The sequence below is a fragment of the Miniopterus schreibersii genome (genome assembly GCF_964146895.1).
Source record: "Miniopterus schreibersii genome assembly, chromosome: 8".
NCBI classification, from domain to species: Eukaryota; Metazoa; Chordata; class Mammalia; order Chiroptera; family Miniopteridae; genus Miniopterus; species Miniopterus schreibersii.
This window is the reverse complement of record NC_138109.1, coordinates 28,984,234-29,000,255: the sequence shown is the minus strand read 5'-3', so window position 1 is coordinate 29,000,255 and position 16,022 is coordinate 28,984,234. Positions and strand designations below refer to the sequence as shown.

General features: G+C 53.9%; 1 protein-coding gene across 1 annotated transcript in view; it reads left to right on the top strand.

Moving 5' to 3' along the window:
• The window catches only part of TRABD2B (TraB domain containing 2B), a 195,479-nt gene that overhangs the window by 164,372 nt on the left and 15,085 nt on the right, over window positions 1-16,022 (top strand). Inside the window, exons 4-6 of the mRNA XM_081143931.1 lie at window positions 1,017-1,191; window positions 13,212-13,302; window positions 15,724-15,993. Coding sequence (XP_081000057.1) covers window positions 1,017-1,191; window positions 13,212-13,302; window positions 15,724-15,993 — 536 coding nt within the window. The remainder of the gene's footprint in view (window positions 1-1,016; window positions 1,192-13,211; window positions 13,303-15,723; window positions 15,994-16,022) is intronic.

The window sequence follows — 16,022 nt, the reverse complement described above, 5'->3', positions numbered from 1 at the left end:
GGAAAGACAGCACAACTTCATGTTCAAGGTTTCAGAAACCTTTATGGGACACCTATTCTGTTACAGGCATTGATAAAGGCTCTGCTTCTGAGCTCAAGTTGCTCTCTGCCTAGTTCAAGAACATGTCAATGATGTTGACCCAGGTCACATGGCTGGGGGTGGACAGTGGGCCCAGGCCTGAGAAATCTGGGCAGTTCCAGGCCAGGTTGCTAAACGGGAGGAGGCTATAGTCTTGAAGCTGAAGTTTCTAAGAAAGATGGAGGGGTTTGGGTTATGTCCTGAGAAGTGGTGGAGCTGGGGATGGAGAGATAGTGGTCGCAATGGATGGTGGCCAACCAGCGCTCAGGCGTTGGGAAAAGCAAAGGCTAAGACCCCTGCTCTCATCTCTGTAGGTAGAGTGGACTGAAAGCAGCTCATGACAGCACTCATCATCTCATGTAACTCTCACAAAATATTGTCAGCCCCATCTTACAGATGAGGAAACTGAGGCTCAGAAAATTTAAGTAACTTAGCCAAAGTCACACAGTGTCAGAACAGGGCCTAAAGCCCAGGTCAGCCTGAGCCCATACCCCATGGCCTTCCTGCTACAGCAGGCGGCTCAGCTGACTCTGCACACCTGCTCGAACAGAATTCCGTCTGCGTGCCCATGCCAGGCTGCTGGTGAGAGCAGTGAAGCAGCTGAGCTCTGCCCTGCCTCCCAGGACCTCCGTGTCTGGCAGCTGCGGTCCGACAAGGCAGAGACACAGGAGGGGCGCATGCGGGAGTGCAGCCGTCCCGGGCTCTCCTCCTGGCTTGGCCTCTTTGCTAGGTGTGTGCTTTGCACATGTCTCTGGACCTTTCTACTCTTGCTTTCTTCATTTATGAAACTGGAATATGATGAAAAAGCATATACAAAACATATCCCACGGTAGGGACATAAGAAAGGTACGTTGCTCACCCACCTGGACCGTGTGTGTTTGTGTGAGGCCCACGTTGCTCAGAAAGAACTGAAGGCAGCCTCTGTCTTACCTTTACAGCTGCCCAACTTTATCAACACCACGCTCCCGCCGCATGAGCAGGTGACAGCCCAGGAGATCGACAGCTACTTCCGCCAGGAGCTCATCTACAAGAGGAACGAGCGGATGGGGAAGAGGGTCATGGCGCTTCTTCAGGAGAATGAGGACAAGATCTGCTTCTTTGCCTTCGGAGCAGGTTTGAACCGGAGTGGGGAAGGGATTGTTTGCAGAATTCCTAAGAGCCGGGAGATTTGCTAAAGCCTTTCCAGTGCTTATGGCAGACTGGCCCCTCCTCTGTTCTGCTCCACAGGGGGATTTGGGGCAAAGAGTCAGAGCTTTGGAGTCAGGATGCCAGGTATAAAACATGGCTCTACCACTGTCAGCTAAGTGAGCCTGGGAAAGCCTCTCACCCCCAGGGGCCTCAGCCTCTCCTCTGTGAAATGGGGATAATGTGCCCACCTCACCAGATTATGCTGAATACACTCATTTTAGATAACAGGGTTAAAGCTCTCCACCAGAGTGGAGGGATCCTTATAATAAAACCCCTACTATGTGCCAGCCTCTTGGATTACATTACCTTTGATCTTCACAGTAATATGGCAAGATGAGTTTTAATGCACACATTTTCCAGATGAAAGCCAAGGCCTCAAGAGACTGAATGGCTTCCGCAAGGCCATGCAGGCAGACCTTGGAGCCCTGGCCTCTTGCGTATGAGTCCTGGCCATTTCTCCTCTACATGGTACCCTTGCTGTATACTTCTAGAAGTGTTGACGATTTTGTGGGGAGGTTGCCTTTTTAGCTGGTGCAGCTCACAAAAGAATACTCTCCTGGTGTCTGTGATGTTTCTGCTTCGAGGTGCTGTTGGGCCTTTTCTGGAGGCCAGCAGAACAACTCTTCAGCAGGCTCAGGGACAGTAGGGGTACAGACATGTGTGAAAGCTCTGAGCAGGCCTGGGTGACATCTGAGGGCCTGAATGGAAGCCCTGCCTCTCCAGGAGGTAGCTGTGACCAGTGTGCTAACCAGCTTTCTGGAATGAACCAGGCCACTGCCATGGAGAAGTGAGCCAGCCCCAGGGGAGGGGAGGCCTGATCCTGACTGCCAGCATCATGCCAGGTGGACAAGCTGACCCTGAAGGGCCCCCAAAGATCTTAGGTAGGTTTTTGGGTTTCCTCTGATCTACAAATAACTGAGAAAAATAAATACAAGGCAATAATTTTTTTATTAGCTAATTTTATGCAATTCACTGGCTTATCTTTTAGTCTGAAATGATCTTTTATCTACTGTGTTTGAAGTTCAATATCCTTTTCTAAAAATGGTGGTGATATAAGACAAATGGGGCTTTTAAGCCCTTAGCAAAATAAAAAGTTAGTAACTGTATTATTCCACCCACTTTTTCTACAGATAGGAGAGACTTGAGCATGCTTAAAACATAATGGAAAGACTAGAGAGGAAGAATGATACAGGAGACAGTGGGAACAAATTACTGGCCCAGGGATCTGAGAAGGCAGGCAGGGGCGTGACCGGAGCTCAGGCAGAGGGTGTGGCCTTGGGTGGGAGAGGGCACCTTCTCACTTGTAATCCAAGGGAAGGAGGGAGGAGGCCAGCAGGCGTGTAATTTGGTGGTGGGAAGGCGAGAGAGTTCTCAGCGATGGCTTCTAACAGGAGTTCCACTCTGCAGAGTAAAATGTGAAGGCATCTGCGGAGAAAGAGGGGGAAGGCGGGAGGGTTCTTGGTGTGAAGAGAACATTTGACCTAAATTCAAGAGAGACTGGCCACAAGAACTGACATGGACCGGAAGTTAGATAGATTTCATATCCTGGGCTGGTAGTGGTAGATTGGTAGTGGCTGCCTGGAGTGGGATGGTACAAGGGGTGATAATACCGCATCAGAGCTCGGCAGAGATGAGGTCCTGATTGATTAGTGATATCCGCTGTGATCAGGATTAGGGCACATGCCTGCCATGTACCTGCTGTGTCCGCTAGGAACACAGAGAGTGCTGACTGGCAGTGAGGGCCCACGGACCTGCAGTCATCTCAAGACGCAGGTTGTAAGATTTCCTACAGCAGTGCTGACCAAACAGGATATAAGTGTGGATGCTGCCCTCCAGGCCGCTTCGTGATCCTATCCTAGTGCGCCCTGCTCAGTGAACATCCCACTGCCAATGAACTGCTCCAGGGCAGGCGTAAACCTCCTCAGAATTGCCAGCACTTAGGAATGTTCTGGAAAGACATCCTGGACCAAATCACCCCAAATCAAGTTCATTCCATTCAGTCACATGGCATCTCTTAGACCCCAGGCCTCAGGGGGTTCTCAGTCCCAGGCACTAGAAGATTATGACAATTTTGTCCCTCACTCCAGAGAACTGGGGCTTTCTCGGGATATGTTGTTCAACCATCCTGCAGCCTGGAATAGAGTAAATAGGAACTGGCAGAGCTGGGCTGGAGACATAGCCAGACTCAAGGGGAGACCTCTAGGGTCATTCATTTCAAAGTCTGAGAGCCAGAGGTTACCACAGATTATCACATATTCTACAACCCTCATGAACTATAATCTGAAAATAATTCTAACTTCTGACATTGCCAAGCCCTTTGACCCTCGCATCCTGTTGTTTCAGGACCTTGTGATTCTGATATCCCAACGTTATCACCATAGCATTCGAACATTCTGGCATAGCTTGCTTCAGTCCCTCTTAGATTCCTTGGGAGGAGTGTGGAGCTAAGAGCCTTCAGGATCTGGAAATTCCTCCAAGTAGGGCTACTGCCACTTGCCCCCGCAAGAAGCAGAGGTCCAGGCAGAAAGCAGGGTAACAGGCAGGCTGTGCGAGCGCGAGAAACAGAGGAGCTGTAGCTGTTACCCTGAGCACCCGCACAGCCAGCACACCCAGCTTCCAGGCTGGTGCCAGGATCTCATTCACCCCAGCAGAAGTGCCACAGACCCACACTCAGGAACATGCCTATAGGGCTGGGACACAGAGGCCCCTTGGTAGTGAAGACGGAGACTTAAGAGGAGGGAAAGATCGAATCCAACGTACCAAACACCTTTAACATTTTTTTTTTTAAGCTTAAACCAGCAACCACTTTATTTATTTGTTTATGAATCTGTAATTGGGGCAAGGCTCAAAGGGACGCCACTGGCATCACCTGGAACAGTATGACTGGGCTGGAAGACCCACTTCCAGGGACACATCTTTTTTATTAATAACAGCAGCAGTTGCTCCCAAGAGTGGGCACCACCCTGCCTAAGAATACCCAGACCCATCAGCACACATGACCTCCAGGTCCTCAATTCCCCTTGGAACAAGACAGGATGGTATTTGTTTTTCCATTTGGCAGATGGGTAAATCAAGGTGCAGATGGGAAGGAAAAGAATCTTTGAACTGGAAGGAAATGATGGTCAACACTGACTAGGTTATTCCTCCTGATGGCCAGTCTCCCTAAAAAACTCATCCAGCTACTGCTTGGGCCCTCTGTTCTAGTGGGAATGCCCTTCCTGTCCCCGTCCCGGCTTTCCATGACCTCCTTTCTGGGCTCCCACAGGCCCGCAGGATCCCCTATCACAGCCCAGTTCGTGCCCCGCACACCATCATCTTGCAGTCCAGGCTGCCCCTCCCTAAGCGCTGAGGAGGCCCTCAGTATCCCCTTGAATGAATGAATGAATGAATGAATGAGCAGACGAACCTGCTCACTCTGAGGCCCATGAGTAGAAGTGCCCCCTGCCCTATGTTACCCACAGCAAAAACTGGACTGGAACCCACATCCCCTGCGCCCCAGTGGGAAACCCAAGGGTTCAGCAATTTCATACCTGCCCTTCGGAAGGTAAGACTGGATTGACAAATGAAAACCCTCAGAACCAACTAGAAATAGGGTCCCAGGTACCGCCGTTGGTCCCGCCGTGCAGTCAGAGGCTGCGGGAGGGTGTTTAGTGCTAAGCAAGGGGGGAGGGTTAGGAAGGGGAGGCAGCAGATGGTAAGGAGGGAATCAGTGGGAAGGAAGAAAGGAGGGTAAGGTCAGGGCGAAGTCAAGGACTTAGGGGCAGGCAGGGGAAGCAGGCTGGTGTTGTGGACACCCGTTGCATTCTCTGACCTTCCATGTTGCCTTTGCAGAGACGTTCCTCCCTCGGCTGCATGGAGAGGGGCTTAGACAGGGTGAGGGCTAACATCCCTTCCAGCCCCAACAGTCGGCAATTCCATGCATATCTGGCAGAGATTTGAGTGATGGCACTGAAAAGGGGCAGAGTAAGTGACAGAAGGCTTCCTGGAGGAGGTGAGACTAGTTGAAATTTTCTGGATGCAGGTCCAGCTACTTCTGATTTCTCTCATCATCCTATAGTCCTCAGGACAAGACTCACACCCACTCCCTCCCTGCCCTGTTCTCCACTCGTGGCCTCAGGAGCAGAAAGAAGCCCCTCAGAGCTTATGATTGGGCACAAAAGAGTGGCCACAGCCCATGAAGGGCCTTTTCAACCTTAGAAACAAAAGGCCTGACAAATGGGCGGCACACGTCCAGCTGCTTTCTCCTCCTGGGCACACGCCCATGGCCGGCCACACCCCAGCACTGGAGTACAAGGCCACCGTGTCCGGAAGTGTTTCAGAATTTCCGACCGTGCTTCAAGGGACTCTGCTGCCCCACCATGCACACATCTGGCAGCTGGCACGCCTACTCTGGGCTGCAGTCCTTGGCCAGAGTCACTGTTCCTGTTCAGAGCATCCAGCTAGCCAGAGGAACATCCCATCTGCTAATTTGTCCCTAACAGGAGCCAACCCTGCCCTCTGGAACAGGGAGAGTCTAGAAGAATGGAGGCCCTCATCCCAGGCTGCAGCTCCAGGGCTGCTCCATCGCTGAGCAAGGGTGTACGGAATGTCAGCTGTAGGTCCAGGCTCTAGCTGGCCCGTGGGGAGAAGGCAGGAGGAGAATGTGTCCCAGATTAAGAGCATGGGCTTCAGAGCCAGGCTGCCTGAGTTGGAAACCCAGCACTTAGCCTGGGCCGTCTAGCTTCTCTCAGCTACAGATTCCCTCTCTGCAAAGTGAGCCTGAGGGCCATGGGCTGGCACTCCTACAGCTCAGGGCCTGGGGCAGCGCCATCACTCTGCAAATGAGCTCTTGTGTTGTCATTATTATTTCAAGGTCCCGGCCCCTCAGAGTCCACATTCCTCCAGGGACAGGACCCATACAGGAGAAAGCAGGGCCATGCCAGGGAGGAGCAGACATGCTCTGTGACCCAAGAACTGGGTCTCAGATCCAAGTGACAGTGAGGCTCAGGAACGGGTAGGCCCCATGCCTGCCCAAGGTGTTGTCCAACAGGGAGCTCTCCTGGGGTCCTGGCTGCTGTGATTCTAGAAAGGGAGCCTCTGGCTGTTGCAGTGTTACCACGCCATGGGAGCCCTGGGCTGGGCACTGCCCCCTGCAGGTCACAGAACCCATCACAGGCTCTGTCTCGGACTCTCCCCACAGCACCCATGCCACCTCAAATCACTTTGCACAGCCATTGCCTGGGTCTGGAGCCATCTTAGGTACCCTGATTGACCCATCTCAGGGTTCTCAGGACCTGGCACATGCCTTACATATGGGAGGTCCCAGTAAGGGGCTGTGGAGACAGGAGAGAATAGTGCTGGCTCCAGCCCTCAGGGCTCAGGCTGGTCAAAACCCCCAGGGCCTGTGTCCTCACCGCTAAACTAAATGCTGATTGAAAGGGGATTTGGTCCAAAGGAAATGAAAGGCTCTAACTTGGGGATTTTAAAGCAACCAGGAGTGCTGGCTTGGAGGGTAGGCTTGGGGGGTCATACTTTTAAGAGGAAGTATACAATTAGGAGAGGTCTTGAAGGGAACCCCCAGTCTGGGCAACTATCAGACAGGTGTCAAAAGCCCAGAAGCAGCTCCAGCCCCAAGAGGGAGACTGCCTTGTGCTCAGGGAGCCCCTGTTTCGGCGGCTGTCTCCAAGAAGTGCCCTTTAGATGGACACACTCTGGGGGCGCAAACCCCATCTCTGCCCTTTCTGCCTGCGTGACACTGGGCCAGTCTGCTGGCCTAAGCAGGACTGTTGTGAGTTCAAGTGAGAAAATAAATCAAAGTGTTTGGTATAATCTAAGTGCTGGGAAAATGGCAGATGGGGTTGTTTTTCTCAATATTCGTGTCCATCTTTGCATCATTAAGGGCAGAGCTACACTGACCAGCTGAAGTCTTGAGACTCTTTCGTTTGTAATGTCCTGAGTTCTAGCAGCCTTCAGAGAGGAGCAGACAGTAAAGGGGTCAGAATTGGGTTTCACCCATCCAGGCCCAGCTCCCTGTAGGTTGTCTGAATCTCCTCTGCACAGGCCTGACAAGCACTCATTGATCCTCTGCTTGCACACCTCCAGAGATGGGACACTCACTCCCTTACAGAACTGGACAGTTGCCTGGGGGAGTGTTCTTTGGGTCTAGCTGAAACCTGCCCCCTTAGTCTTATCCTGCCTCTATTCCAAATGCCACCACTCATACTTCCTGCCCCAACCCTCACCATTACCCACCTCTCCTTTCACTTTCTATTCCAACAACCCAGAACCACTGTTGGTGGCCAGCACACACCGTGCTCTTCTTCCATTTTGTGCCCATGCACGTGCCATACCCTATGTCGGGAAGGCCTTTCCTTCTTCCTTTCTGTTGACTCACCTGAGGCTCCTCCTCAGTGACCCCCTAGTCTGAGTCCCGCCCCTTCCCCTTCAGCCATGTAGCCCCTGGAGTCCCTCCCTCACTGCATGGTGCATGCTGCCTGTTTCCTCTCTAATCTGTTATTGCCTCTGAGGTGGGGACATGTGTCGGAGGTACTGGCACAAGACTGGGTGCAAGACGCGTCCCCTCAGTCCAGGCCCACACCCTGCCCTGGGCTGGCCCACAGAGAAGGAGCAAGGAAGCTCAGCTAGATGAGAAGCCCCCTCAGGACCCCCAAGTGCCCGTCCTTCCCCTGGTCCCTCCATGCAACCCTCCTGTCACACTTCCTCACAAAAACAAACACCCCTGTCCCTTCACATCCGGCTGCTGCTCCTGGCAGCTAGATTAGCATTTGAAAGTTTCCCTTGCATTAATTTCAGACGGAACATAAATATGGGCTTGGGATCCCTCTTCCAGGAGGAGAAAACTAGAAACCCAGCAGACTCACGGGAGAGAAAACATGTGTGCTGGCCGAGGGGAGCCCGTGTTACTTTAGAGCTTTTGTGGGAACATCTGGTCCTCCCCTCCTCCCCTGCACACGGCCCCCCAACACTGTCTTGAAATTACCCTGTTAATTGGCAGGTTCTTCTTGCTGAGCACTCACACGCTTTCCCTCCTATCTGGTGAACCTTGGAAGGTACACATGTTTCTGACAGTTTCCTGCCCCTAAAACATGAACTCAGGATCCCTTGCAGCCGCCAGTACTTCAGAGTGGGCGTACAGGGACATGTGGTGAGTGAGGACATATCTTCCCCTTTTACCAGCTGTGTGACCTGGGCAAGTGCTGTCCCCTCACTGAGCTCCAGTTTCCTCATAAACTGTGAGAATGAAATGAAACAATGTTGGAAAAGCCTCATGTACCCAGGAGGCTCACTAAGTAGTAGTTTGTGCTTGGGTCATCAGGTGATGAAATTACATAGAGGTGGGAGGACCTCTGGACCATTTGGGGAAACTGTGGCACAGAGCAGGCAAGGAAGCTGCCTCAGGTCACACAGCCAGATGGCTGTTGAGCCAGGTTTTCTGTCCCACCCCGCCTTTCTGTGTCGGAGGGGCTGTTGGGCTGTTCCCAGCCTGTGCTCTGCTCACTGGGCCCTGACACAGGCCTGCTAGGGCCCAGAAGAAGAGGAGCCCTTTTCTCTGCACTAAAATATGGTGGGGGCGTACTCGCTCAGAGCAGGACACCTTCCCTGTTTGTGTATAAATGCCCTTGGAGTGGCAGTCTGGCTTGCAGGGTCAGGGGAGGTGACACCATACCAGTCCCACCATTCTCAAGACCTATAATCTTCCTCCAGGCCCTTGCTCTTTGCATCTCTCTCTGAATCCCACCCATCCTGGGAGTCCTGGCTACATTGGCTCCTCCTCCAGGAAGCCATCCCTGATGTGCTCAGTGAATTAGTCTCTCCTTCACCATGTCACTTGTTTCCATTTCAGGGTTTCTTTCTCTCTCCTCTCTCCTCTTTCACCTTTTCTCTCCTTTTCTCTGTCTCTGTCTCTTTGTATCTCATTGTATCATCCTTGACCCTTTCTCTGTTTTACTCTCTTTGTCTAGGTGTGTCTCTTTTGCCTTCTCTCCCTACCATTGTCTCTGTGTCTCTGTATGTCTCCTGTTGCCGGCGTCTGGCCCCCCTCTCCTCCTCTCCACTGTCTTTCTCCATCCTGGAGCTCCCTGTCTCCCTGTGAATATCTCTCCTCTCCCTGCCTCTCTGTGTGTCTCACCCACTCTGTCCCTGTGGCTCTGTGTGCCCCATCCCCCACTGTCCTCCCTCTCTTTTCTCCTTCCCTCATCCACGAGGCCTCAGCAGATGAAATGGAACGTGCCTTCCTGCAGAGAGCTGGCCAGAGCACAGCTGTCAGTACTGGAAGGAGCTGCTGAGCAGTGGCCAGGAGACCCCGGGAGCCTGGGCAAGACACGTAGGCTAAACCCCAACACCTGCGGCCCCTTTGGAAACTTTCCACACCTTCCTGCAGGTTCCAGGATGGGTGTGGTGCCGGTTTCAGGATTTCTGATCTTGGAGGCAAGCCTAGGCCCTGTCTGCCAGCCCCTGGGGACAAGCAGCACTGGGCCCTGACTCAGAGACAGGTCCAAGAGCCAAGCTCTTGGGATTGGTGGAATCTGCATGAGCAACACCAAAGGGTAGGCCAGGGCTACAAGGGGAGGGGATCATGAGCTCGGATCCCCTGGGGATTGGATGAGATCATGGAAAGGATATGGAATAGCAGGTTTTGTCACTCATTCATTCAACGATCATGAAGCTGCCACTGTGGGCCAGACTTGGGCTCAACCCTGGGTCAAAGATGAATCGGGCGTGTTCCCTGTCTTTGAAAAGAGGCTTATGGGGACCATACTCTGGCAGAGGCAGCTCAGGTGTGGGAAGATCATTCACCAGCTGTGAAGAGGGCGACCTGGAGGGGACAAGGGCGGATGGTATCGGCAATGACTTCAGCAGGTGATGGTGACCTGGGCCAGAGTTAAGCGTGGTCAGGAGGTAAAACCAGGGGGATTCTGATGACTGAATGCATGAGGATGAAGAGGGAGAGAAGAGAGTCAAGACAGGGCCCATCTGACTCGAATAGCAGAGCTCAGCTGAGACACATCCTAGGAGGAGAGGCTGAGCTGGATTTTGTAGGCTCTAGGGGATGTTAGGTGCAGATGTCCAACAGGCCATTGGACGGACGGGTCTGAGCTGGGGCTGCAGTTGCAGAGGTCAACATTGTATGGTAATTGAAACCATATGGTGGATGATTCGTCTACAGACTGTGCGTAGAGTGAAAAGAAAAGAGAATCATGGATGAGATTCACAGGGGTCCCCTTATTTATTGGGCAGGAAAAAGAGGGTTCCCCCCCCAAGAGGACAGACAGGGAGCAGTGAGAGGAAGATGGACCAGGACAGAAAGGTGTCTTGTGGTCCTTTGAAACCAAGCCCCAGAGAAGGTGATGAGAACATGGGCTCTGGAGTGAATGGCTTGCATGGTACGGTCCTGGGCACAGCTTGCACAGGAAGGGTGCCTCCTGGAGCTGTGCAAGAAGCAGCCTCATGCAAGGGAGGGACAGGAGGGACGCCGTTCTCCCTGTCCTGGAGGGAAGGAGTGAAGGCAAATGTGGCTTAGAGAAGGAGGGGATGGCAATTGGAAAAAATCTTTCCTGATTGCTTCCAACTTCCCAAAGTATCTAAAGTCTTCTCTTTAGGGTCTTAAGCTGCACAATAAGGGCCTGAAACCGCTGCAGTAGGGGGAATGGACACTGAAATGTCACTGGGAAATGCTCAGAGTCCAGCGGGCATCCTGGAAGGCCTGGACCCTCTGAATGCCTCCTCCGCCAGTGCCAGGAATGCTGCTTCTGGAGCAGCCGCCAGGCCTTCAGTAAATACTCGCTGCTGCTCCCGTGCAGCCTGAGGCGGCTGTTTTCCCTGGCGGCTCTAAATCCTCTGGGCAGATGGACCACTGTTGAGCCTAGAAGCCCTCGTCTTTAAACGGGTCTCCATGGAGGCAGGGAAGGAATTGGCTTTGCTGCCAGGAGCAGATTCCAAGAGCTGCTTGCTGGCAAGGAGTTCCTGCAGCCTGTGCCCTGGAAGCTGCCACGCCTGGTCCCCCTTCCCACCCAGTCATGCTCTGGGACAAGCAAGAGTGGGGACGACTCTGTGGCTTTAGCCAGGGGCCAGCTCAACCCATCTACCCAGAGTGCACACTGGGCTTTTCTGAAGGACATTCACTTCTCTGCCTCATTAGGGCTTTATCACTGCCCAAGTTGTGGCCAAAGGGAGCCGTGCCCATGTGACACACAGGAAGACAGGCTGGGGGCAGAGGAGCCACTTGCTCAAGATTACAAAGTGGAGACTCACAGCCTGGGCAAGAACCCAGGTCGTCCGTCCTCAACCGCACTGGGTCAGGGCCGGAACCTGGGAGGGCCTGTTATATCTTCACTGTCTGTGTCTTCTGCAGCTGGCTTCCCAGAAGTGCCTCACTTACCTCCTAGTCTGTGCCCATGCCATTCTCCCTACCTGGAACACCCTTTCTTCAGTGCCACCCCACTCTCATCCTCACCTAGCTAACAATGCCACCTCCAGGAAGTCTTTCCTGATTGCAGGGTGGATTAAACATCCGTGTGCTTCCTTCAGTATGGTATTAGTGCCTGGATCAAAAGAGACCGATTCTCGAGACTGAGAGCGCCTGGAACAGGCCCCTCCCTGTTCACACTGCCCAGCACTAAGTATGCACTTGCTCCGGGTTTGTCAGCTGGATAGGTGGAGAAAGGGAGTGAGGGAGGGAGGGAAGGAGAACACATTTTCATAAAGGTCTCCGAAGTCAAAGCCTTCGCCATGGAATCTGAGAGCTAGGGGAGCCTGTAGGGATCATGCAGACTACTCCCTCGTATGCAGAGAGAAATAGGGCATTCCAGCATCATGGGTTTGCTCAAGGTCTCCGGGTGAGTGTGGTGGGTCTGGGACTAGAACCTGCCTCCTGTTCCTAACCCAGTGATCTTAGGCAGTGGTCCAGAGGTGGGTTTCAGGGACTGTGGCAGGCTGGCAAGAGAGACTTAGGGGGTGGCGAAACCAGCCAGGGGTGTGTAGGGCTGGCCGATGAAGGGCTACTTGCTTTACCCTTTACTCCAGCCACTGTGCAGCCCCAGCCTGGCTTCCTCTGTTCTGGAGACTCTCCCTTCCCCAACAGCCTGTCCACTCTCTGTGCTCAGACCTCCCTGGGGCTGTCAACATACTGACCTTCCGGCTTCCCACCTGTCACCACCCGTCACAGGCAATTACAGGAACAGCGCAGGGATTTCCCCCAGGTTCTGGGATGAATGGTGAGCAGGAGGGAGCCGCCCGTGGGAGTGGGCCACAGGGCAGGCATATGGGTGGGTAGGGCGCCAGGGGCCACCACCACTCTGCCCACACTGACCAGGTGGGGAGACTGAGGCCCAGAGAGCAGGAGGGGCTTGACAGGGTGCTGACTCCACAGTCAGTCAGCCTCCTGAGGATCCTTTCTAACCTTCTTAACTGGGAGCCTTCATGGTGTCCTCAGACCTCAGGCCTGTATCCCACCGAAGGAGGCTGTTCCTGCTGTCATCTGGGGTTGTGGATTTTGTGATTTATACCTGTATTCTTGGTATCTAGCACAAGGCTGCCCACAGAGCGAGTGCATCATAAATGGACCCCCACTAATGGAGTGCTGAAGACTGTCCCTGCCTGCACAGTCTGGGGCTGGGCCAGCCTCGTGGTATGAGGCAGAGCGATGCCACAGGACACACTGAGCCTTTGCTACATGCCAGCACTGTTCCTGCGGTCCTCACAGCCACTCTGGAGGTTGCTATTACAGTCATTCCCACTCTACAGAGGGGGAAACTGTGGCACAGGAAGGTACAACCAGTGAGCAGCAGAGCCAGGATTTGGACCAGGCACGGTGGCACCAGGACATCTTCCTGATATGCCATACTGCTCTGGGGCCTCAGCTTTGGTGTAAGTCACTGGCCTGAGGTTGTCCCCAGTTGCTGGTGTCCTGGCATATGGCTGAGCCTCCTTTGTCTCTTGTGTTCCAGGTCACTTTCTGGGGAACAACACAGTCATCGATGTCCTTCGACAGGCAGGGCTGGAGGTGGAACACACACCCGCAGGGCAGACCATCCACAGGTAAGCAGCCAGCTGCTGCCGGTCTGTGCTGGCCAGGCTGCATGGCTGGGCCGCGCCCTGCCCTCCCGCTCAGGCCTGGGCAAGAGTTGTGAAGAAGCCTCTGGTGAGATGGGGCCCCATAGGGACCGGCCTTGAGCAGGCACCCCAGAGAGGAGAAAGTAGGCTGGAGGTGGAGAGACTGGGCAGAAGGCTGGAGCTCAGCCTCGGCAGGAGGTAAGAGTGGTGGGCCTGGCAGTGGTGGTGGGAGTGGGAGCAGAGTTGAGTTTTGAGAGATATTCTGGATTTGGAGACTAGTGATTGGGACCCTGTAGGACTCCTTAGGGTGGCTGCCTAAGGCCTACCTAAGCTCTTAGCCACTCTCTGTGCCCGATCTGCAGGTCAGGGTGGCCCGGAGGTGGGAGTGCTCAGAAACAGCTGAGGCCTGCTCTGCACTCTGCAGAGATGAGGCCTGGGCTACCCAGGGCATGAGCCTCTGGTCCCCTCTCTCGGGGTCATTGTTACCCCGTCTCCATGGCACTTCTAGAGGAACTTAGAAACTTTCTCACACTGGACTCCTTCCTCCTCTCATCTCCTGAGCCAACCTGACAGGATTGGTCTTCCTGAACATTTGAGCCCAACACAAATCAGATGGTACTAGGCCTAGGCAAGCATGTGTTTGAGGGGTAAGGGACAAGGGAGCCTTGGGGACCCAGCATTCATTCCTCAAGCTCCCCCACACAGCCCCAAGGACCTTCACCTTGAAGCTCATTGTATCTGTGCAGGTCAGGCTAGGAGCAAGGGTAGGGGAGGAGGCAGGCTGGAGACACTGCCTCAGCTCCTGTTCATCTAGAGCCCAGGATCAGAGGAGGGTCCCCCTCTTCTCTGCCCCACCCCAGACCCTGCTCTGAGGGCTCTCCGCCTGAGTCCCCGAGTACAGGCTGAAATCCTGCGGGCGAGGAGGAGCAGGGATGCCGAGGAGGCCCCAACAATAAAAGCCATCATCAGCCACAGGTGCTTCCTGGATCCATCCTTTTGTCTGCCTGTTTCGAATTATCTCCCCAGCATCTGCGGCATCTTCTGGACCCTGGGAATCTAGAGCTGCCGTGGGGGCTGGGGGTGGATAGGTGGAGCTGATGGCCTTCTCCCCCTCACCCACCGTGCACGTGGGAGTGCAGTGAGGGTCCAGGCTGCCCGCTGCCCTGGGTGCCACCTCCCCTTTGCAGTTCCAAAAGCCGTAGCCAGCCTTCTCCCAGGGACGGAGGGTCCCCAAAGGAATTCCATTTGGGCCACAGACAGGAGAGAGTAAAAGCGGAGGAGCAGAGGACGTTCCTAGGCTAAGGGGTGTCCGTGTGCACCTCTCCGTGGAATGCGAATTACACACACCCCCTGATGGACGCTTTAGCACCGACTGCAGCCAGATCCACTTGCTTGCTGGCCGACATTACAGAGAGGCTTGCTACGTGCCAGGCACGTCACCCGTCCTCACGAAATGAGTAGCACTACTACTCCCGTTTTGCACTTAGCTGCTGCTTAAGACAATTGTGTCACCTGTCCTTAGTCACATGGCCTGTAAGTGGCAGAGCCAGGACGTGCACCCATATCTGTCTCCCTCTAGCTCAAGCTCTAATTCCCCTAACACTGCCCGGCCTCCCTGCAGAGGTGCTCAGTGAATGTGTGTTAAATGCCTGAATGGGTAGTTGGCTGAATGACACAAGCAACAATGTTAATATTTCATTAATAATATTAATTACCTAAATGTTTCAGCTGCTTGCTGTTTGCCAGGCCCTGTTCCAAGTGCTTTGGCGGTGCTAACCTACATAGTCCTAATGATTCCTCAATGAGGTACAGGCTGTAATATCCCCATTTACAAAGCAGGAGGCTGGGGCATAGTAAAGGTAGGTAACTCACCCAGAGTCCCTCAGCCAGAGCTTGTTGAATGAATGGGACCCAAAGCCAGAGACATATCCATGGCTCACTCCCTCACCTCCTAGTGGTCTGAGCTCAGATGTCACCTGGCAGCACCGGGCAGTGACCAGACCACTTTCCCTGCCCAGCACTCCACCCCCCTCTCCTGTCTCTGCTTTGTCTCCCCAGCAGTCATCACCATCTGACATCTGTATGTGTTATTCTCCATTTTCTGCTTCAGATTGTGAGCTCTAAGAGGGTAGGACTTTGTTTTGGTTGCTGCTTCTGCACAATTCCTAGAAAAGTACCTGGTGCAAGGTAGATGCTCAGTATTTATTGAATCAGTAAATGAAAGAATGAGTCGAAGCTCCATCTCTCAGCACCAGACAATGGTTTTCCTGGGTTATCCTCACCGGGCCCAGCAGGGGCACACTGGCATCTTCCCTTGCCAGGATAACTCTCCCACTGAACTGCATCCCATCACACATGAATGACAAGCTGCAACACATGAGCCTCACGAGCTGTCACCCTTTCCAGCCCTGCTGCCAGGAGTCCTGCACCCCCATCCGAGAGGACCTCAGTGAGCCCAGCCCCAGTGACCCCAGCTGCTGCCGTCCCCACAGCGCCCTCTGTGACCCCCACCTCCCCGCCCGAAGAGGAGGACCCAGCACTGTCCCCACACCTCCTGCTCCCCGACAGCCTCAGCCAACTGGAGGAGTTTGGGCGGCAGAAGAAGTGGCACAAGAGACAGAATAAACACCAGCGACCCCGGCAGTTCAATGACCTCTGGGTCCGCATCGAGGACAGGTGAGCCAGAGGGGCCAGTCTGCTGGGAG